Below are 22264 nucleotides of genomic sequence, written 5' to 3'. Positions count from 1 at the left end.
TCCTTAAAGGTTCTGCTCCTCTGATGTTTTTGTCATTTACCCGATATTTCGGCAACACTCACCTAGACTTGGTAAAACTTTATGTATTTAGGATATCTTCCAAACCATGTATGGTGAGTATCTATAACATCTTGTGTGCGAAAGTCTTTGTATTTGCAGCCCAGATGTTGAGGCTCAATCATAAACACAGCTGATTCTGTTCTTGCTATCATTCGTTATTATAAATCTAAGGTCATGCCTTCATTACTTTATAAGGCCGAATTTCTAAATTTTAAGGATTTACATTGGAACCGCTTGGAGGCTATCCTTTGGAAAAAGGTTTGTACCTTATGAAATTTCACTCCTTGTGCTATGATTAGGATCGAACTGGGACTTACGTAATTGATTGTCAGACTTAAATGGCAAAAAATCATATTATTTCGGAAAATTTTACACTGTCGTGCAGCTTCCTTATTCTCGTCTCTCATAGAATCCCTCAGGAATGGAGATTGTGAAATGTTCACAGCTTGGGCCCGTACTTGAGATCAAATCCTCTTGAATGTGGGCGCCACTAGACAGATCTAATTGAAAACCCGCTCAGAATAAGGAAATCCTTGTGAGACATTGACTGGTGTGAAACAGCGGATTTCATCTCCTTTTACGGGTTATTTTCTGATTTGGCGTTGATGGAGAAGAAGAGAAATTGCATACCCACATATCTCACTAAGTGTCTATCGAAACAGGTACGCACTAATTTTATGCTAAAACGTTTAAATCTGCATAAGCCTTAAGAAATAATTGGATGTAGAACAAACCTTACATTTGAATGATGGCATTGCAGGCTTTGTCAGGGGCCTGGCAATATAGAAAAGCTTGAACACTGGTTTGTGAACTGTCCTAAATTGCATGGGTTACAAGTTTTACTGTTTGAGCATTTTGTTTCAGGTGGTGTGTCTGTACTTTTTGGCAACGTATTTTAAATGGTCAGCAGATTTCGCTTATCATTGCAGCAACTCATTTTATAAACCAGTGTGATGAAATGTGTTGATTCTAAATTTGAATTATTATTTCTCTAACTGAATTCTACTATTTTCATATTGACTTTTTGTGCACATTGAATTTTCTTATTTTTTTCACTTTCTTTTATTTGTTTAACAAAGTGTGTGAAAAGTAAAATTTTCTTTTAACTAAATCACACAATAAAAAGAAATACGAAAAAAGATGGAGGAAGCAAGCTGATGGAGGCTTGCGAATTAGACTCTGTAGGCTCAGGAGAAAAAGATCATGGAGGTTGGGAAGTGAGAGACCGAGGGGGCTGGGTAGAGAGACCAAGGAGACTGTGGAAAGAGAGAGACCTCTGGGTCGGGGGGAGAGAGAAGGAGATGGAAACAGAGAGAGGGAGAGAGAGGGCGGAGAGGGAAGGAGGAGAGAGAGAGAGGGAGAAAGAGGGAGAGAGCAAGGGGGCAGGAGAGAGAGGTAACGAAAAGGCTGGGAAAAGAGAGCCAGGAGGTGGGGAAGATGCAAAGACCCATGAGGACAGAGAGAAAGAGACACACACACACACATGCAGACAGACACAGGAGTCTGGACCCAACAGGAGGAGCAGGAAAGATAGGAGGTGGAGAGGGGAAACCCCAGGAGGAAGGGAAAGGAGTTAACAGAGAAGACAAGAGAGGGAGTTCACAAAGTAAGAGAAGAGGGGGAAGGTAGACCCAAAAAATATTTAAAACAGTAATTTGGAGAATGGCAAACCCTAACTCTGCAAAAGGGGAGTCTGGGATAGGTGGGGGAATCAGCATGTGCTAGTGGAATAAGAAGGTGCATGTGAGGCCCAAGGTAGAGAGGAAGAGGAGAACAGATTAACAGAAGGTCCACTGTGTACAAGGGTGGGTCACAGCATTGAGTCAGAGAGAGAGTGAGAGAATGGGTTGGGCAGCTATGTTTCAAGGAGCCTGGGAGAGTGAAGCAGTGAGCTAACAAGCAAGAACCCAGTAGATTAGCTAGAGTTGACTTCTGTCTTCCTAAGTCTGTTGTCCTATGTTTAAGGCCAGCTCCAAAGTGCCAGTGACTACAGAACCAACCAACAGGCTCGGGAGGAGGTCACCCCACCATATACTACTTGCACAAGAACACTGCCAAGGGAACTTTAAATAGCAGAGACTTCGACTTTGTTTGCAGACTGAACGAGTGGAAGGGCACATGAGAAACGGCAAGGAGAAATGTTTTCTCATAATTATTTATGGTTTTCTTGTAACAACCTGCGCCGACTCCCACATCGGTTTTGTTCTGTTAAGCTGCTGGGAGAGAATAGGACCATACCTTTGCTTTGGACCTTTCTGAGATACACTGATCCTTAAACGGACTATAGGTACTGATGCCAACCTGGTGAATGACCATCCTGACCATGGATACGTTATTTAGCACATTTATGGCCTTTAGAGAACTGATTTTGTTTAACCTTGTAAGAACACTAATAAAGAGGTGTTGGGAAACATTTCAAGTCTGGTATATATTTAATCCTTGTACACTTTGTGACACTGTGTACTGCATGAATATCAACGCTTGCATAGCATTTTGAAACTGGTGGAAACTAGGTTTGTCATATAGGGTCCTCTATGTTAATCTATTTGAAAGTAATGATATTATAGGCTTCGACATATGTTTGTAGATATTGATGTGTTTTTGAGATGTATGTTTTTAGATGCTTTTGTTATATATTTAAATTTGTATCTGTATATGGGCCTTTTATATATGTTAATAATTGATGTGGAAAGATGTGAAAAGTTCATTGAAATGACTCACATTGCATACATTTTTAAAAAAAAGCTTGAGAAGATCTTGGTTGACGATTTCAAAGAAGAATCACTGTGTGATGTGTATTTTTAATGTTTAATACATTTTGATTGAAATTTAAGCAATTACATAAGTAAATAAAATTGTCAACAAATTGAATATAGTAAAGCAGGACTCTAAAAAAATCTGCTTAAACAATACGTAACAGAATGTTTAAATTCGATCAAATTGGTATTGTGAGACAAACAAGAGGTAAAAAGACTAGACAAACTGGAAGAAGGAAGGGAGCGGAGGGGTTTGCAGTAACAACTATTTATTATTAAGAAACAAATTACATTTCCTATTTTTTGTGTGAAGCTAAGTCGATTGTTGCAGGAAAAAGCATGACGTATCTCAATTCTGTGAACAGAACAAATGAAATTCCACCACATCAAAAAGGATATTTTATCCTAATGTTTCCAATTTGAAGCTATGAGATGAAAACCAATACAAGTGAAGAGGTTAAATAATGTAGGGGAGGCAATGTTGGAGATGTAAGGATTAACAATAGTACCAATCATGTTGGAGAGGTAAGGATTAACGATAGTACCAATTCTTAGATTGCATAAAGTTAGAGGTTCATGAAAATTAAATATATGTTGTAAACATTTCCATACTTTATCCCAAAAAGTAGCAACACATTTGCAATTATAAATCATATGCAAAAAACACCATTAGGAGATTTACATGACCAACATAAATTAGAAACATTAAGTAACATTTTAGAAACTCTGCAGGGGGTAACGTAACCACAGTGCAAAATGAAGAAGTTGGTTTGAGTAGGTTTGGCAGCAAATGCAGTAGAGTGGCATACTTTCCAAATATTCTCCCATGTACTTTGTAAAATATTTAAGTTCCACATCTCCTCCCAATTTCTGGAAATCTTAGCAATCAGCAGGTTACTATAAGGTATCTAATTCATAATAGTGTAGAATCTGGCATATTTGGAAGAGGAATTGTTAATAGAAAGCATCAGTTGTTTAGAAGGAATGTTCTGAAAAAGAGTAGCCAAAGCGTTTGAAAAGAGACATGATAAGAGACTTCTAAAACCTAACATCGGAAGGATTTAGATTATATCCAGTGCATAATTGTGAAAATAGGATGGCAAACACATTTTGAAATAAATGACTAATTTGGGAAATGCCATTAGATTACCATCTATGTATACTGGGAATGTGTGAATTAATAGAAATACATATATTATACCAGGTATTTATATTATTGATCTCAATTACATCATGGGACGATTCTGAAAAAATATTCCAAACAATTTTAAATAAATGCAGTAAAGGAAAAGATGTAATGTTAGGCCAAGATGAGATATGTTGAAAGCATAATAAGGAAAATGGAGCAATGAGTTGCGTTTCAGTTTTTATCCATATGGGTGCACCAATTAATTGGTTTTCACAATGTATGAAGACAACAATTTGTAGAGGAATAAAAGCTCTATGATACATCAAGAAAACAGGGAATTTAACACCGCCTACCTTATTTGGAAGTTTAAGTTTGTTTAAAGCAATTCTAGTGTCAGGAATCAGGGTTGACACAGGCGTGGAGTGCTAAAATACGCCCATTGAGACATTATGTGCTGGAAGGACAAGGAAACTTCAGTTCCCAGCATCCTTTGTGTTATTTTGTAGTTTGGCCTGTGCGCACCTTGCCAGCTGTACTGCATCAAGAATCAAGGCAACTTAAAGGCAGGCAAAGGCGGTGGGCAGGTGTGGCTTATTGTTGATTTGGAGCAGGAGTCAGGCTGCCGCGTTCGGCAACAGGAGGAAGGCGTCCGCGTGCGACGAAATGAGATGCAGAGGAGGAACGCTTGATCGCACGCGTTCACAGTGCGGTAGGAGCAGGAGGGGCGCTGAGTAGCCGGCAGAGTCAACGCTTGCTGTTCTTCGTCTGGGAAGTCCCACAGGGCTCCCCAGACTCAAGATAAGTACTCGGGAGGGCAATATATTTCCTGAACTGCTTGGAATGATTTACCGCTTGTCTGGGAAGTCCCACGGGCTCCCCAGACCAGAGATAAGTAACGCCCTAATCACTTTGAATTCAATCAGTGTGATAAACGAAAGTGTGTTTGTTACTCGTATAATTCAAGAACTTTGCCAATCTTGTGTGGGTTAATGCAGGAAGTACTGCATATGGACAACGACATTTCACTAGTGCCAGGAACTAAAGGAAATGCATTTATGTTGTATGTTGCTAACGCTGCCCAAAGGGCCATGTCTATTGTCTAATCATTTTGGGAAGCTTTCCCTTATGTGCGGTCATATTGCTTGCTTATGTGTTGTATGAGAATGATATTTCAGAGCAGGATACAGTACACGTATTAAGGTGTGCTATTCAGGAATCAGGTATATGTTAATTGTGCAGGTGATGTGCAGGTGATTTTTCTGTTCATTCTATGTGAGTTAGAGTAGGGTTTTTTCTGGCGTTTCCCCAGTCCCATCCACCTTAGGAGTTTCCTTATCCTCTTTCCGGTGTTCCTAATTTCCCCTCCCTATCCACAACCTCTCCCTAACCCCTTTTCCCCCCCATTGGCTGCCACGTGGCGACCTGTTTCCTAATTCAGGCGCCTGTGCCAACCACTGTGGGAGGGTCGAGTTCATTCGGCTTCCGTGGTTCGGGGGAGAGTGTCGATCTCTCTTCCTTCCAGTTAGTGTGATTGTGACATCTAGGAGTTTTGTTGTGCGAAAGATTTTTTTTTGTAAAGAATTTTTCTTGGATTTTTAGATCATGCTTGTTAGAAAGATGAAGGAAATGCAACCGGAATCATAGATAAAAAGTACAAGACAATAGGGCAGATAATCATTTTAATAGGGTTAAGACGGCCCTTTAATTTTATTTAAGACTAAAGAAACATTAGAAGAAATGGTCGTAACAATATCTCTAGAGATATTAATACCGAGGTATTTCATGGAAGCAGGGTACGAGGGCATCCCATACAAAGGTATATTAGAAAGTGAGCATGCATTAGTTAAGGGCAAGATTTCGGAGTTGTCATAGTTTAACTTATAATCAGAAACTAAAGAAAAGTCATTTATCAAATCATGCAAATTGGGAATGGAATGAGCAGGATTAGACAAATAAAGTAGAATATCGTCGGCATAAGATGAAAATGTAATGGAGTTGTTACTAATTGATGTACCTGAAATATTTTCAGTTGTTCTAATGCATTGTAAAAGTGTTTCAAGGGCTAGGATAAATAGCATAGGTAACAATGGACAATTTTGACAAGTGCCTCTAAGAATGGGAAAAGATTGTGATAAATCATTGTTAACATAAATGCATGCAATAGGAGAGGAGTAAAGAATGTTGATGAAAATATTGGGCTGAAACCATGCCACTCGAGAGCCATGAAAGGCCTTGAAAGGCTTTTTCCACATCCAAGGTAAGAAGACTCATGGCATCAATTGATTTTTGGACTTGAGATCAAATATTGAAAAGTGTTCTGGCATTAAAAAATTAGCTGGGACCCTTAACGAACCCAGTTTGACCAGGATGAATACGAAAAGGTAAGATGTTCCAATCTGCTGGCAATAATTTTAGCAAAGATTTTTGAATCCGAATGAATAAGTGAGATTGGCCAATAATTTTTAATTGAGGAAATTTTGTCTGGTTTGGGGAAAGGAATAAGAGTAGCTTCTCCAAAAGAACCATAACTTTGGCCCTGAGTCAAGAAATTACTATAAAGTTCAAGACGTTTAGGGGAAAGTAGTTGAGAAGGATCAGGACCAGGAGCTTTCCCAAAGGAGAAAGATCTACTGTTTGAGTAATGATTTTAGAATGTTTCGCGAGGACGCGGTTGATTTCAGAAGTATTTACAGAAGCAAACGCAGAATATAGATAAGAGTAGAAATCAAAAAAGGCTTTGCTAATATCTTTTTTTGTAATTCTTTTACCAGAAGAATCAATACTAGAAGAAATAAAGGATTTCTCTTTTTTATGTTTTAAATAACGAGGCTAATAATTTACATGCTTTATTAGATCCACCATAGTATTTTGCTTTAACCCGAAGTAGAAAATTAAAAGCTTTTTCTGTAGACGTTTTATTAAATTTGATATGTTTAGACATTCATTCTTATAAAATGTTGTCAGAAGGGCGATTTAGTAAGTAGATTCAAGAAGTTTAATAGTTTGGCGGAAATCTTTGGAGGCTTGTTCAGCTAGTTTTTTATTTGCAGCAAATTGAATAATGAAACCTTTGAGGGCTGTTTTAAGAGTGTACCAATTATCGTGCATAGAGGTGTCTTCAGCGTGGTTATTGATGAAAAGAATCTGTTATAAAATACTTTTGTATTAATCAAAATAGGGTCTTAAAAAAAGTGTTAAATCTCCATCTAGAAATGTGGTTGGATATGGGCTTGTTAGGCAGAAACCTGTGGAGTTCCCTCTGGGACCACTGCAAAAAATGTAGGACTACAGTGTTTGGCAGTAAACCCACTTGGTAGCAGTCTGTACCACACAGATTCACTTGGTAGCTGTGGCTGAGCAGTCAGACTTCCCTCAAGAAGAGTTAGGCAGTATACAGAGTATTCACAGTAGGTCAAAAAGAACACAGTAGAACAAGCAAACACTGACCAGAGCTTGGTGTAAAAGAGATATAATTATTTATTTAAAACCACATCTAATAAAACACACAGGCACTAATATTAAGCAGTTCAAAAACACGGTCACTAAAAGATATACACTCCCTTAAAAGAATATTAGACAAGTCTTAAGTAAAGTCCCACTTATTTTCAGACAGCGGTGAGCGCTTAACGCAGATGGCACTCTAATAATTTGGTTTAAAAGGGAGAGAAAGCAGAGTATAAATTGAAACAGATCCCAACACTTTCACAAGAACACAGCAAGAGAGGAAGGCAGAATAAAACCGTGAAGTTAGAGTCAGAAAGCCGGATCCACTTCAAGAGGATCAGAACGAAATGTGTCCAAGGTCACACGGTTGAAAAGTGCACAAACGTCTCGAAACAGTTCAGAAAGAGTTGGACCAAAAGAAAGGGACCAGTTAGATGGTCAAGGCAGCCAGCCCAGTCCAGAAGGTTAATGGATTGTTATTACCTTGTAGCAATCTTTAGAAAGGGAGGCCTGGCGGACACGGTACCTTAAAGTGGTGAGAATACTCCAGCGGGGGCAGTTGTGCCTGGCAGCGGATGCAAGTCGGTGCTTCGTCCAGGGGAAGAGAGGATCTCATCGGGGAGGGAAGCAGGAGTCAGTTGCACTACCAGGGAAGAAACCAGCCGTGGAGTTTCTCGGTTAAAAGGAGCAGTCCTTTTGTTTGCGGTCCAGTGGTAAGTGCCTATCCGGTTGCCGGGGTGCTTGGCATGGGCAATTCGGATAGCCACTTACCACTGGACCACGAACAAAAGGACCGCTCCTTTTAACCGAGAAACTCTGCGGCTGCTTTCTTCCTTGGCAGTGCAACGGACTCCTGCTTTCCTCCCCGACGAGATCCTCTCTTCCCCCGGATGAAGCACCGACTTGCATCCGCTGCCAGGAACAACAGCCCCCGCTGGAGTGTTCTCACCACTTTAAGGTACCGTGTCCGCCAGGCCTCCCTTTCTAAAGATTGCTACAAGGTAATAATAACCCCTTAACCTTCTGGACTGGGCTGGCCACCTTGACCATCTAACTGGTCCCTTTCTTTTGGTCCAACTCTTTCTGAACTGTTTCGAGACTTTTGTGCACTTTTCAACCGTGTGACCCTGGACACATTTCGTTCTGATCCTCTTAAAGTGGATCCGGCTTTCTGACTCTAAATTCACGGTTTTATTCTGCCTTACTCTCTTGCTGTGTTCTTGTGAAAGTGTTGGGATTTGTTTCAATTTATACTCTGCCTTTCTCTCCCTTTTAAACCGAATTATTAGAGTGCCATCTGCGTTAAGCGCTCACCGCTGTCTGAAAATAAGTGGGGCTTTACTTAAGACTTGTCTAATATTCTTTTAAGGGAGTGTATATCTTTTAGTGACCGTGTTTTTGAACTGCTTAATATTAGTGCCTGTGTGTTTTATTAGATGTGGTTTTAAATAAATAATTATATCTCTTTTACACCAAGCTCTGGTCAGTGTTTGCTTGTTCTACTGTGTTCTTTTTGACCTATTGTGAATACTCTGTATACTGCCTAACTCTTCTTGAGGGAAGTCTGACTGCTCAGCCACAGCTACCAAGTGAATCTGTGTGGTACAGACTGCTACCAAGTGGGTTTACTGCCAAACACCTGTAGTCCTAAATCTTTTGCAGTGGTCCCAGAGGGAACTGCACAGGTTTCTGCCTAACAGGGCTCCCAAGCTAGATGTGTAAGGACGGGAGTGAGATCAGATAAAGTAAAAGGCCCAATTTCAGACTGTTGTAAGCAGAAGCTAAACGTGCATTAACAAAAATGTGATCAAGTCTGGAAAAAAAAGAGTTATGTGGGGGTGACAAATTTAGCTTGACATTTACAATCCAACGCAAAATCACAAGTATGAGTACAGTCCCTAAATATAAGTATTTTGGGATTATTTTACAAAAATCTTAGTTTCATTTCATACCAAAATTCAGGATCTGGAACCGTAGGGCCATAAATGCTAACAATGGTAGTGGGTAAATTGTTTATGAAAGCGTCAATAATAATCCAACGGTCATCCGTGTCCTTCTGTTCATTAATTAACTGGACATTGGTCTTTTTGTTAATGAGTATAGAAACTCTGCCTTTTTTTGGGGTAGCCAGAGAGAAATAAATATGACCAACAGAGTTTTCAGAGTTTGAGGTTTTCTTTTTCAGATTGTAGATGGGTTTCTTGAATGCATGCAACATCCATTCTGGACTTACATAAGTGAGACAACAGTTTTGCCTTTTAATATGATGATTAAGACCTTTAACATTCCATGTTAAAACTGTGATACTCATCTTTGGTTAAAAGGGAAAAATGATATACCTGAAACTGAAAAAGAGAATGATAAAAGCGTAACATAGCTTCTAGAATAAAAACGCAAATAAACTGGAATATATTGTGCAACACCATTTCCAAAGTGAGATATAAACTCTATAAACCTGCATAAAAAGGGAAAAAAACATAAGGGAAGAAAGATGAAAAGTAGTATTTAGAAACATTGAAAAAGAAGAGAAATAAAATAAGAGATCAGGATATGTATGAGAAAAGAGTAAAATATATTAAAAGTTAGGAAAAGGTTAGCAGCAAATCAGTATATGAAAGACTAACATACAAGCATATCATGGGACTTCCAGGAGTAAGAAAAAGTAACCGTGAAAAGCCAGTGACTCGTGAAAGAGATAGGAGACAGGGGACAAAGTGGAAAACTACTACTTAAAAGAAAATAGGGCATAAAGTGAAATATGTTGAGCATGACTGACTACAATGAACAAATTTGAATTACAATAAACTGAGATAGAAAGACATTATGGTGAAGAAGAACAGGTATCAATCTTGTAAAGAGGATAGGTAGGGTGCCCTGTTTTAATAGGAGATCTAGATTTGTCTATGTCGCTATCTTGAATATCTGGAAAACTACCAATTGGATTAGTATCAGTTCTGCTACGTAAAGGATTAAACTTCCCAAAGCTAGTTTTGTGATGCTTATGAGCAGTCTGTAAATGATGAGTGTCTTCATAGCTGGATTTTGGAGAACTAAAATAATTTTGAAAAGATGTTTACATGTAGGATGAATCCAACTCTTGTATGAAGGAGAATAAATCATCTGGATCTAAGAATTCTTAAGTGAGAACATCTGGAATAGTGATGATCATCCTATCGGGATCAAGAAGGCCATAACGAATACCAAGTTTCTTTCATGCTGGTCTCATTTCAAGAAATCTTTTCCTTTTATTTTGCTATTTTTGAGAGGTCTGAAGACATGAAAATGTTTTCACCTGCAAAGAGAATCGGAGCATGTTGCTTGGCTGCAGTGATGACAAACCGAGCTTGCTGATGCCTCAAAAAGCAGGCAATTAAAAGACAAGGGGATGGATTCTGGGTTGTAAACCGTTGCTTAATCCTGTGAGCTCTTTGGAGTTCGAACAGGGGCATGAAGGACATGCGCAACCTTTTAGGTATCCAGTATTCCAGGAATTTGATCAGATCATGTTGTTCAGAGTTTTCCAGAATACCATAAAACCGTACATTGCCCCTTCTATTTCTGTCTTCAAGTTCAGTGGCATCTTCTCAGTTGCAGACTTTCCATACCCTCCATTCTATCTTTCTTCAATACTAGAAATGTCATCATCAGCATCTCTTAATATGCCAGAGAACATTTTTATGTCACCTTTAAAAGATTTAAAGTCATCTTGCAAGGACAAGGAGCTAGAGTCAAGGAAAGGCGATGAGGAGCGAAAATTGGAAAGCTTATTTAGAATCTATTCCATTCCCATACTTAAAGAAGAGATCACCTTAGGAGGCATGAGTTTAAGTTGGTCCTCTTTAATTTCAGACAGTGTATGGAGAAAAGACGTTTACAAATCGGACGTAGCACTGAAACTGTCAATGGAAGAGGTCAGAAGGGTTATGGCATAGAAGACTAAGAGACACAAGCGCTTGCACACAAGTTTGTCACAATTCGATGGCAGTAGGTGAGTGTAGGTGTGGGTATTTTGCCTAATAATCCACAAAGGCAATGATACACATATAGATACAGCCCCACTGCACACAAAGACTATGCTTTCCATGCGAAATCGCATTTATTTTATTTTACGTTTTTAAAGCGCTCACACAGCCTGCGGGCATCAAGGCGCTGTTACAAGAATTGTTTTTTTGTGTTGTTACTCATGTTAATCAATAACTAATTGTGTTTTATCTATTGCTTTTGTCTCTCTTTTCAGTTGTATGTCCTATGTTTTTGTACTCTTCTGAATTGGATTTGTTTGAACTCAATATTATATTATTATTTTGATGAATGTTTAATTCCAAAAATGTCATAACACATTGATGTTACCTGGTATACCTAATGGCCTTTTGTATACGCCATTTCCTTTGCGCCTGTTTTGTGCCGTTTCTAATGTTGGGTTCACATGAATGTATATGGTACGGAACTATTCAGACTCAGAAGAAGAGCGGTGGCTCAAAACACGTGTTAGGCTGATCTTCGTTTGAATAAATCACATGTAATTAATTACGCATGGAAAGCATAGACTTTGTGCGCAGTGTGACTATTTATTTATATGTGTGTCAATCAATGGAAGAGCAAATATTTCAAATAATGTTAATTGTAAAAAAGAAAATGACCATTAGATGGCACTTGTTGGAAGGCCTTCAAGCCGGGAATAAGCCAACGGATTGCGTAACAGAGCACCCAGTAATAGCACAGGAGAGGGACATGTATGGGACAATCAGTGTTGCAGACAAACCGCCTAGGCGGCAGCTCAAAGACAAAGTAAAGTAATCACAGAGGCCTCTGTACTGCTGAAAGGAAGCATCAGGTAAATGGCGCTGCTTTAAAGCTCTACCTGCAAGGGCCGATCCTCAGGGCCAGCGCCACAGAAAAGTGTCACCAATAAGGTCTGATGCTGTTGCGCTCAGACAGGCACTTGGGACACCCGCTGCAACGAGGATTGTTTCAGCTAAGTGTGGGGCTGGTGAATCACCGGAAGAGAGATGTAATATCTCCCAGAAGTTACATAGTCCGATATATGCTAAAAATAAAAAATATAAAAGTACTTATTAGCCCATTACAATATACTCCTGATTCATGGAATTATTTGCGCGTAAAACCCACATTTGCGCGCCATTCTGCCCGCAAATCCCTGTTTGAGTTATGGGCATTTTCGGGAAGAATGGCGCGCAAATGTGCGTTTTATGCGCAAATAATTCCATGAATCAGGGAGAAAATATATATAATCTCTGTCTCTTTTAGATATAAGGGAATAGTCGGCTACTGGCCATGCCCCTGTGTTATGTGTATTTTGACAAATTCATAATAATAGGTTGGAGTCAGGGGACCATTCCGTTTTTCTATAATCATGGCTTCTTTATGCCATGGGTATAGGCATCCTGTGACAGTATTGTTTTTAAATGGTCACAAGTAGACGTAGGTTTCAATCTATGCCTATTGAGAATGAAATCCTGATGACAACCTTAAAAGGGCACCTCTACAAGATTTTAGACCTTTTGGCAATATGATGGCAACATATGTATGGCACGAAAAATGAAAGGACCCAAAATTGCGGTCCTCCCATCCCCTGCACACTCTTAAGGAACGCCTTCATTTTTACTCTTCTGAGCGGCATTCAGCGCAGGAGGAGCCAGGATTTGCTACTTATCTGTAATGTAGTCTCACTGGCTCACAAACTAATATATGGGCATGTGAAAGCTGCCGGGATCTAGTACAACTGAGGCAGGCAATCACCACAATCGCCACTCTTTCTGCATATACGTGAAAAAAGTGTGAAATTATCAATAAGAAAACGTGTGTGCGTGTACTGGACTTTAACTGCATTTGCAAACTTTACAATTAACAGATTTATTTTGTTATTTTGCCCCATTATTTCTAATCCTTCATTTTATAAGGATATTTGAGATATTACCAATGTTTAGATCATTTAAGGTCCACTTTAACTGAAATGCCACATAAAAGTGAGTCATAATGAAAGCTATGGATGTGTAGTGGTGAAGGTTGGCAGGTCGGAAACAGATCCTGGGTGAAATTTGGCTGTACCTCCCTGTGGCTAAATTGAACTGCAATTTTATGGTCAGGCATTTGGTATTATTTGTATTGGTACAGTAATTGTTGCGTCAGGCAGTGGAGGGGCACTATGGTCTTCTTCAACACAACCATAAATGACCATCACAGATTATCACAAAAAATAGCGGGCTATCACTGAATATTGGCAACCAGTTTTAACCAATGCCAGTTATGGTCACATTAGTTGTGAGCGGTAGCTGTCACTTTGATGCCAAAATTAGATTTTGTTTATAGTGAGGGTGCATAGGCTTGGCTCAGGTAGCGATTTAGTGCCACAATTAGTTATAAATCACACGTGGTACTTTGGCATCACATTTAGTGGACCTTTAGTGCTACAATTAGGTTTGTCTCGTAATAATGGTACATATATTTGGCTCATAGTTGGTGCTTTAGAGCCAAAGCTATCCAGCTCATATGCAGCATTGTTGCCTAATGAGAGTACACACCTTTTAACAATAGACACTGTGCTTTCGTACTGCAATTTGGTTCAAATCATAATTGGCACATCATCACCATTACTGGTGGTAATCTAGCACCAGAGGGTGCCAAGGATACTGTAATGTCATATGGAATGCAGCATGCAACAGACCGCACACACTGAACATGAGCTGAGTGGAGGCTGTGGAAGCACGTGGATACTGAACTCCTCTCTCATAGCACAGCCCCTTTGGCCGTTCTGCCTGCCTTTCTTGTCTCTTTGCCTGGGATGCTGGAGGCAGGCTGCACAGCTAAAGGAGCTCCCTTTAACAAACCCAAAACGGCTGGCTTTTCCAATGGTTGTTTAGACTGGCAATAAGACCATGCCTGTCGGGTCATAACGCTCACTGAGCTAACAGTAATTTATATTTTTCAACGGCACACTATGATGGCAACAAATAACATTTTAACTTTGCTTGTGTCAATGGCTTTTCTTCTAAGAAGTCAATATTTTTCTACAGCCAAAGGGCTTTTCGTATGTCCTGGAGACAGCGCAGTATAGTGTCCCCAATTATAGTTCAATATCATATCCTGCAAAAAAACAAACTAATGTTTAATGTTTGCTCAAGCTAAGATAAGAAGCTCTCCAAACACTGAATGCTTATTTCTTCATATGAAATACTGTAGAAAGACAGTAGTCATTTCAAGAGACAAAACTAAAAGCTGTGATCACATTTCCAGAAAGATACCTGCTTAGCTGCGTGGGGTCTTTACTGAAGGGGGCTTGTACATTGAGTTCCAGCTCTGCTCTGCACTGTGTATATAAAGTGCGAAAAACTTCTATCAGCACGTCTTCTAAAATCGCAGGCCCTAAAACGGAAAAGAACATTAATTTCGTAGTGTTAGCACTCTGATTCTCCTGTCGATACAAAGCATTTGCATATCAACGTATCTCACTAAGCATAACCCAGCGACTCATTAACAGCTTTTTTTAAAGTGTTTTTTATTTCTGTTATTGCATTTGTCCACATAGCACAGCTTCAGCATACAAGGAAAGAAAAACAAGGAGGAAGGAGCACACATATCTCCTGAAACAAGTGTTTCAATCATTAACGTATTACATCACATTATTTGGTCGCACTTCACAACAAAATAATTCTCCATTTATCAACCATGGAATGAAGGGCTACGTCAGTTTGACGGGATTTACATTTCTGGCAGGTAGGATCTTTTGATATTGTATCATTTATTAGATTTCACCAGTCTTAATTATTAATTATAACTACTACATCAGAATAATAATTGAAAAGGTATTTTAAAATTATAGGTGCAGAAAAATAATCTAGCAAGGTAATTCCCTAGGCCCTCAAATATACAGTTTTCCCCAAAATGTGATTTATAATCTGGCAAGATGGGTACTATTCTACTTGCTTTAAAACAGACTCTTCACATTCGTAGCATGTACATACCATTAACTCCTGAGAGTAAATGCAATGAACGGGCTAATTTCAGAACCCTAATCCTTTCTTCCTGTATATTATTTATTGGGTTTTGGTAAGGTGTCAAACCAGGGGAAGAGACATTTCCATAGTGCCCTCAGAGAAATGGAGATCGATCTTTCACAGGCTCAAGGAATATTCAAACCAGTAAATGATAAATGGTATTCATTTCTAATAGCTAACATTGGCATGAATGTCTCTTTCAGTCCCATGCTATTCCATATCTCATGCAATAACATATTTTCTCAAGTAGAAGATACTGTAAAGCTCCAACTTCCAGGATACAGCATTTTATAATCAATTTAAGTGCTAAATAAAATGTGACATATTGTCACTACTTTTTTTGGGAGCAACATTTGTAAAGTCATGTATCATGATATATTTAACAAACGTTACTTACGCACTAATAGTCTTTCTGAAGATTGTGTTATGCATATCTCGGCAGCTAGTGGTTGCTCCAGTGCACTGTAAGATGTTTACGTCTAATGTAAAATATAGGTGTCGGCAGGGGTGTTTCGGTCATACTATCTATATACTACATGTGCAGTTACAGTCACATGGGGTCCACAAAGACAGAACGCAAAATGAAATAGGTTTCTTCATAACAGTTCTAAGACTTCTGGATACAGATCAAAACTGTTGGGGAAAACCCCTTGCCGCTTAAAGTCTGAAGATCAAATTCTTTCTCCAGCAGGCCTCACTGGGTCAGATGGTCCGCCAGGAGCTCATGGAATTTTTCTTTTTTACTCTATGTGATGACGACGCTCGCTCTGCAGCGTCGTTCTTACCTGCCATGGAGGGCCCGCTGGTGCTTCCAGGACCGGTTTCTCATGAGGACCACCATTCTGCATTCTATGCGCATGCGCAGGAGACCGGCAGCCGGTTTCCGCGCTTGCGTGGTTCACATGGCTTTTTGTGGTTGCCATGGTTGGAAGTAGGGATATTTCTGGCAGCATGATGCCCTTGTCCACGCGTTGCAATTCTTCCCTTCCCTGTGTGAAGTAGACGCTTTTAGGATCCTCATACTCTGTGCCTGTGACCTGCCTTGATCCTGTTTTTTGTTCCTTCTTTTGTCCTTCCTTCTGGACCTTCCTACTACCCTGGTCCTTTTTTCTCCTCCATTCTCTTGCTGCTGCCTACTACTCTGACCTCACCATTTCACCCGGGCATCCACGTCAGTGCTTGCACTGTTCAAATAACACGTTAACCCAGTGGGTGGCCCCTCTACTCTGTGGTGTTGGAAGAGTATTTCCCGTCTATGGCTGTGTTTAATCCACAGACTGGGGACCAGGGGTGATTTTTCTTGCCATACTACATCGTGACCGGATGGGGTGCTGGAGCGAGGGGTGACCTGGACCGTAAGAGATCAAGGATCGCAGGCTCCTTGACACTCTAGAGACATGAGGCCCATACATGATCACGATTCAAGTGCGTTTATTTCTGGAAACAAGGAAACCCCATCCCCAACACCTACTCCCATCTCCCGCCCCCATCCCCAACAGCAAGTACTACTCCCATTAACGCTTGCGCTTATCCCCCTTGTCCGCAGGCTTGGCAGCATTTGAGGCACGCCGTTGTGAATGCCTGGGCGGGGCACTCGCCAATGACCCCTCAGTAGGGGTAGCAGACTGTGAGCTCTCCTGCATGCTCCCCCATAGATGGTCCATGCGGAGATGCATGGCTCTGGCCATGCACTCATGAGATTAGGACATTTGCTTATCCAGCTACTGCGCTCTCTGGCTTGTGAGGCACAGGCTTGCATTGCATGTCACTGTGCTCCTGCAGAGGCGGTCGATTGATCTCGACAACCGTCTCGAGGCCCCCTGGATGCAGTCACGCATTGCTTCATCATGCGCAAATTGTTCCTGTGTGATGGCGCACATTTCCGCCTGCCTCTGTTCCATCCGGTCCGGACAGTCCCAGATGGCTTGGAGTGTGGGTACAGGCACTGACCATGGTGAATGTCCTCGTCATGCTCCTCATGCTCCCCTCGACAGCGAACATTCCTGGCCTGCTTGTCAGATGAGTCCTCCGCATAACGCACGGCACAGGTGGAATTACGATTGGATGGTGGTGCGTGCGGTGGGAGAGGCTGCGCAGGGGGGAGGACTGAGGCGGAAATTGGCAGATGGGGAATGTAGCTGGCTGGATGCAGGAGAGGCACCCTCATACTGCTCGTCTACTGTGCCTGCAGTTGCCTGCTCTGATTGCAGGCTGTCATCCACACTGTGACCCACCTGTGCGTCCACAGTCGGACCCACTGTGGTCGTGTCCTGGCTTGTTTCTGTTGTCACAGATTGCTCAATTGGGGTATGTGGTGGCACTGTATGGCGTGTCCGTCTGGCCTGCCGGAGTGGCTGTAGGTGGCTGGGGTGGCCTGGTGCCTTTTTTTGGGTGGTACACTCCCCCAACTGCCTTGGCCTGGCTGCTTGCTGGCAGTGGTTGGTGCTGGTAACATGGAGGTGCCAGCCTTCTCGGTCCTTTCCTGGGTATCTTGTGTTCCTGTTGGGACAAATTGACATGTGCGTTACCACATTGGTGATGAGGTGCTTGGCAAATCAACTGTCACTTGTACTTTGTCGTCACTTTGTGGTGGACCTCCTGGAAGGGTGCGGGGGGGCTGGCATCATGTGTCTGCCACTGTGTACATGGCATACATTGCGTCTGGACGACCAGGTGTGGGTTGGCCAGCTGAATTTGGTGGTGCATCCCTGGGATGTGTTGAGCCACAGGCTGTCCTGTTCAGTGGTGCGTCAGGACTGTTGGTGACAGGTATCCGGTGGTGCAGTCAGGTGGTTGCAGTGCATCTGGTTGTGTGTGTGTGTCAGGTGGCCATGTTATCAGATGTGTACTCCTCAATGTGTATGTACATGGTTGGAAAAGTCATGTGTGTTTGTGTGTGTTTGTGGCTTGGCTTCAGCAGCCATTTCCCATTTGCTTTGTGGACAGCCATGTGGAAGGATGTGGCAGGGACACCAGTCTGAAATCAACCTTAGGGGCTGGTTGATTTTGAGTGAGTAGTTTCACAATGATTGTAATCCGTTTTTCGCCTGCCTTATGCACTCTTTTGGAGTGGTCTGAGTGTTTTTTTCAAATTATATTTTTATTTTTTTCTTCACATTTTATTATTTATTTATTTACTTAACCATTTATGTATTTATATTTTTTGGTGAGCACTATGTGCTAATCTGATGTCTGTTTAGTGTTTGTTTTGGCTTCAGAGGCCGTTTTTCTGTGCTGGGCTGCATCCAAAGGGTGCAGTCTGTGGGGTGTAGTCCTTTGTTTGTGTCTGGCCTTTTCCCAGTACCACCCTCCCCCCTCCAACCCGCCCTGATTCTTACATTCACCTGGTCATAACTGACCTTCCCAGGGCAGCCCTCTGCCTGGCAGCCCCTGCGGCTAAGGACCCCAAGGCAAAGGGCGGCTCCTGCAATGGCGGCTCCAGAAAGTGTCTGCAGGTGTCCGCAGGGGAAGCCAGCAGTGAACAGACACCAACACAACTGTAAGTGTGGCATGGGTGGGGTGTAGAGCAATTACTCTACTCCAGAAAGCCCCTGCCACTCTACCTTACCTTCCCTTAACGTAAACTGCCATAGACTCACACCATGCACACCTAGAGAGATTTGACCACCAAGCTAAATCCATTCAAGGCCGTACTGTAAAATGTTGTCCTGCATAGCATACTAACATACTTACCAATGTTAACTTGTGCCACTCCGAGAGACAATGATGAAGATTAGTCAGCCCCACACTAAGACAGGTGCAACAATGTTACCAAGAGTCACACTTAGATGGAATCATGAATGATAGCATGTCCCACACTTAGATTGAATTGTAAATGATAGCATGTACCTCATCTAGACATAACTATGATTGGTAGTATATCCCTCATTTAGTTGGTACTGTAAATGATAGATAGAATTGCGAACGATAGCATGTGCCACACTTGGATAGAATTGTGAAGAATAGCATGTGCCACACCTGAAAGGAATTGTGAATGATAGCACGTGCCACACTTTGATTGAATTGTGAATGATAGCATGAACCACACTTAGATGAAATTGCAAATGATAGCATGTGCCTTATCTAGTTAGAATTATGATCAATAGCATATAGCTCACTTAGTTGGAATTGTAAATGAAAGCATGTGCCCCTCTTAGATGGAATTGTTAATGATAGCATTGTGCCTCATCAAGATAGAATATGATTGTAGCATATGCCTCACTTAGTTGACATTGTGAATGATATCATGTCCCACACTTGGATGGAATTGCGAATGGTAGCATGCGCCACACTTAGATGGAATGGTGGATGATAGCATGTGCCTTATCCAGATAAAACTGTGATTGTAGCATATCCCTCACTTAGATGGAACTGTGAATGATAGCATATCTAACACTTAGATAGACTTGTGAATGATATTATGTCTCACTCTTATTGTTGAACTTAGAAATTGTGCCTACTGTACGCCCCCTGTCCTGCTCTTGTGCTTGATCGCAGGCGCTTTACTGATAACCACCATATAACACTACTATGCTTATTCTCCCTTATACACCATCATTCAACTAGAACACAGCTGTACTATGACACATTCGGTCTAGCTGTTCTCATAATGACATGACCTCACAAACTCCACATATTCCTAATAAAACACAGCTAGCTGAGCACTTTACAGCTAGCTTAAGCGTCTCCTCAGGCCTAATGCAGCCAGAACTCAATCTGGGTGTCCACCCTCCAGACTGAACACATCCAACTGATTTCCTCAGCATCACACCAACCGCTAAGAAGCAGCTATCATGCTACCACACCAGCTGCACACATATCCGGTGCACACACGCACCATACCACACTCTCTCTCTCTACTGACTGAACTGCGGTTCCCGAGGGCATTCAACCTACCAGCGCTTTGAGATCATACCAATGATACATAAGGCACTATATAAATGTCAAATAACATAACTTGTTGAGGGGCTAGTGGCTGTGACGCAACTATCCACAGTTGTGCGTACATGGGGAGGGACAGGTTGTATGGTTGCATGGTGGCTAGGTTGACTGTGCATGGGTGTCATGTCAGAAGGGTCCTGTGGCCACTGGTTAATGTCTTTGTGGCCTGATGCCTCACATGGATGGGGATTACGTGCTGGGGTTCACGTTGCTTGCTAGCATGGCAGTGTGGGTGTTCGTGGATGCCTGCCGGGTTTTCTATTTGTAGGAGCATATGTCACTGTGGTAATCACCAGATTCAGCTTGGCTGCTGGCTCCTATCTTGGCAGTGCCCACTCCCTCGATCCCATGTCCTCCCATGGTGTCAGTTGCAAGGGTTCCACTGACCCGCCTCCAGTGGCAGCTGTCTCCCGGCGGTGGATGGAGTTGAGGCTCCTGACCCTGGCCTTGAGGTCATTCCACCTCTTCTTCAAGTCCTCCACCTCACGTTAGACGTGCCCTATGGCCACTACCTTGTCCCGGATTTCTGCCCATACATTGTTCTTGCGCTGTTGGCTGGTCTTCCTGTGTGATGCCCCATACAGCTCCTCAGAGTGGGCACCACTTGCTCTGCCAACACAGTGAGCTCCTGTTCCGTGAATTTGGGCTTCCGCTGCCTCATATTGGGCACCCTGCCTCTGCCCTTTCCTGTGGGCCTGTTTGGCATTGGCTGGGTGTCTGGATGCCACTCCTTTCTCGAGATATTCGATGGCTTGTGATTTCCAAAATGGCCACCACAGTGCTTCCTTATATTACGATGAATTTCTGCCAGCGGAAATTCCGCCAGCAGTAATTCCGCTGACTGCCGTGGCGGGAACGGGTTGTTTGGCGGTAACTGCAGTAGGCGGAATTACTGTTACCGCCATTGGTGTGTACGAGCACCCAACAGGTTGTAATTCGACGTAAATTCCGCTGGTACACACGGCAGTAATGCTAATTCTGCCACGGTGGAGGTACTGCCGGAATACCGCCTGACTCGTAATGGGGCCCAAAATCTGAACAAACCCTAAGAAGAACAAGTTAGATACCCGTGGTAACGTTCTTTTGATTGGATGTTCCTCCCACGTATTCCTCATCTTATGATGCATGTGCATGCGTTGTGGCCAAGAGATTTATTGCAATGTCATGAACAAGGGCCCAAATACAGTAAATGGTACAGTATTTTGAGCGCAGGTGCAGAGCCGAAACAACGGCTTGGTGCAGAGCCCTAGATATTGATGCCCGTGAGCCCGCTGTAAACGTTGAGGCCTGGGGCACCCTCATTCTGGCAATGCTCCACCCATCAGACGATAAACCACTGTGAAAACTGATACATATCTGTATCTTCTTTCCCCTTCTTCCTCTCTCTCTCCCTCCTTGTCTCTTCTTCCTCTTCTATCTCCTATCTCCTCCCTTTTCTTCATAGTCTGTGCTGTAATATGCAGATGCAACAGTGGATGTTTGGGACCCCTACTTAGCCCATAAACCTTGGGAACCCGAACTACCTACATAGATAGATCTCGCTAACCCAACTGCACACTGTCCTATTCTCAATGACATGAAGGTTGCCCGAGCTTCTTGCCCCTACTGGGCTGTTATTTGTTTGTTATGGTACAAATTGTGGTCACTATATGCTACCTTATACTATTTTTATTGAGTTGACTAATTGATGCACCTACTTTGAACATGTGTACACTGCAAATTGATATATGTATGCTGTAAGTCAATGTACTTAATAAACATATTTAAAAATAAATTGGTGAGAAACCAGCTCACAGGAGAAGGGAAACATTCTCCTGTGCCCTAGTGGTTCTTATAGTGGTAGGGTCAGGATATGCTAGTTTAGACAGTGGACAGAACTTGGTTTGGGACTCTCACTGATGAGTGACAAGCACCTTAGT

At 42.0% G+C, this 22264-nt stretch overlaps 1 protein-coding gene across 5 annotated transcripts in view; it reads right to left on the bottom strand.

Moving 5' to 3' along the window:
• The window catches only part of DOP1A (DOP1 leucine zipper like protein A), a 2904166-nt gene that overhangs the window by 2224207 nt on the left and 657695 nt on the right, over positions 1–22264 (bottom strand). For all 5 annotated transcript variants that reach the window (XM_069606322.1, XM_069606321.1, XM_069606320.1 and 2 more), the window contains exon 11: positions 14652–14772. In XM_069606322.1, coding sequence (XP_069462423.1) covers positions 14652–14772 — 121 coding nt within the window. The remainder of the gene's footprint in view (positions 1–14651; positions 14773–22264) is intronic.

Source organism: Ambystoma mexicanum, chromosome 4p (genome assembly GCF_040938575.1).
Source record: "Ambystoma mexicanum isolate Mex_15411 chromosome 4p, UKY_AmexF1_1, whole genome shotgun sequence".
Lineage (NCBI taxonomy): Eukaryota > Metazoa > Chordata > Amphibia > Caudata > Ambystomatidae > Ambystoma > Ambystoma mexicanum.
This window is presented reverse-complemented; position numbering and strand designations above follow the sequence as displayed.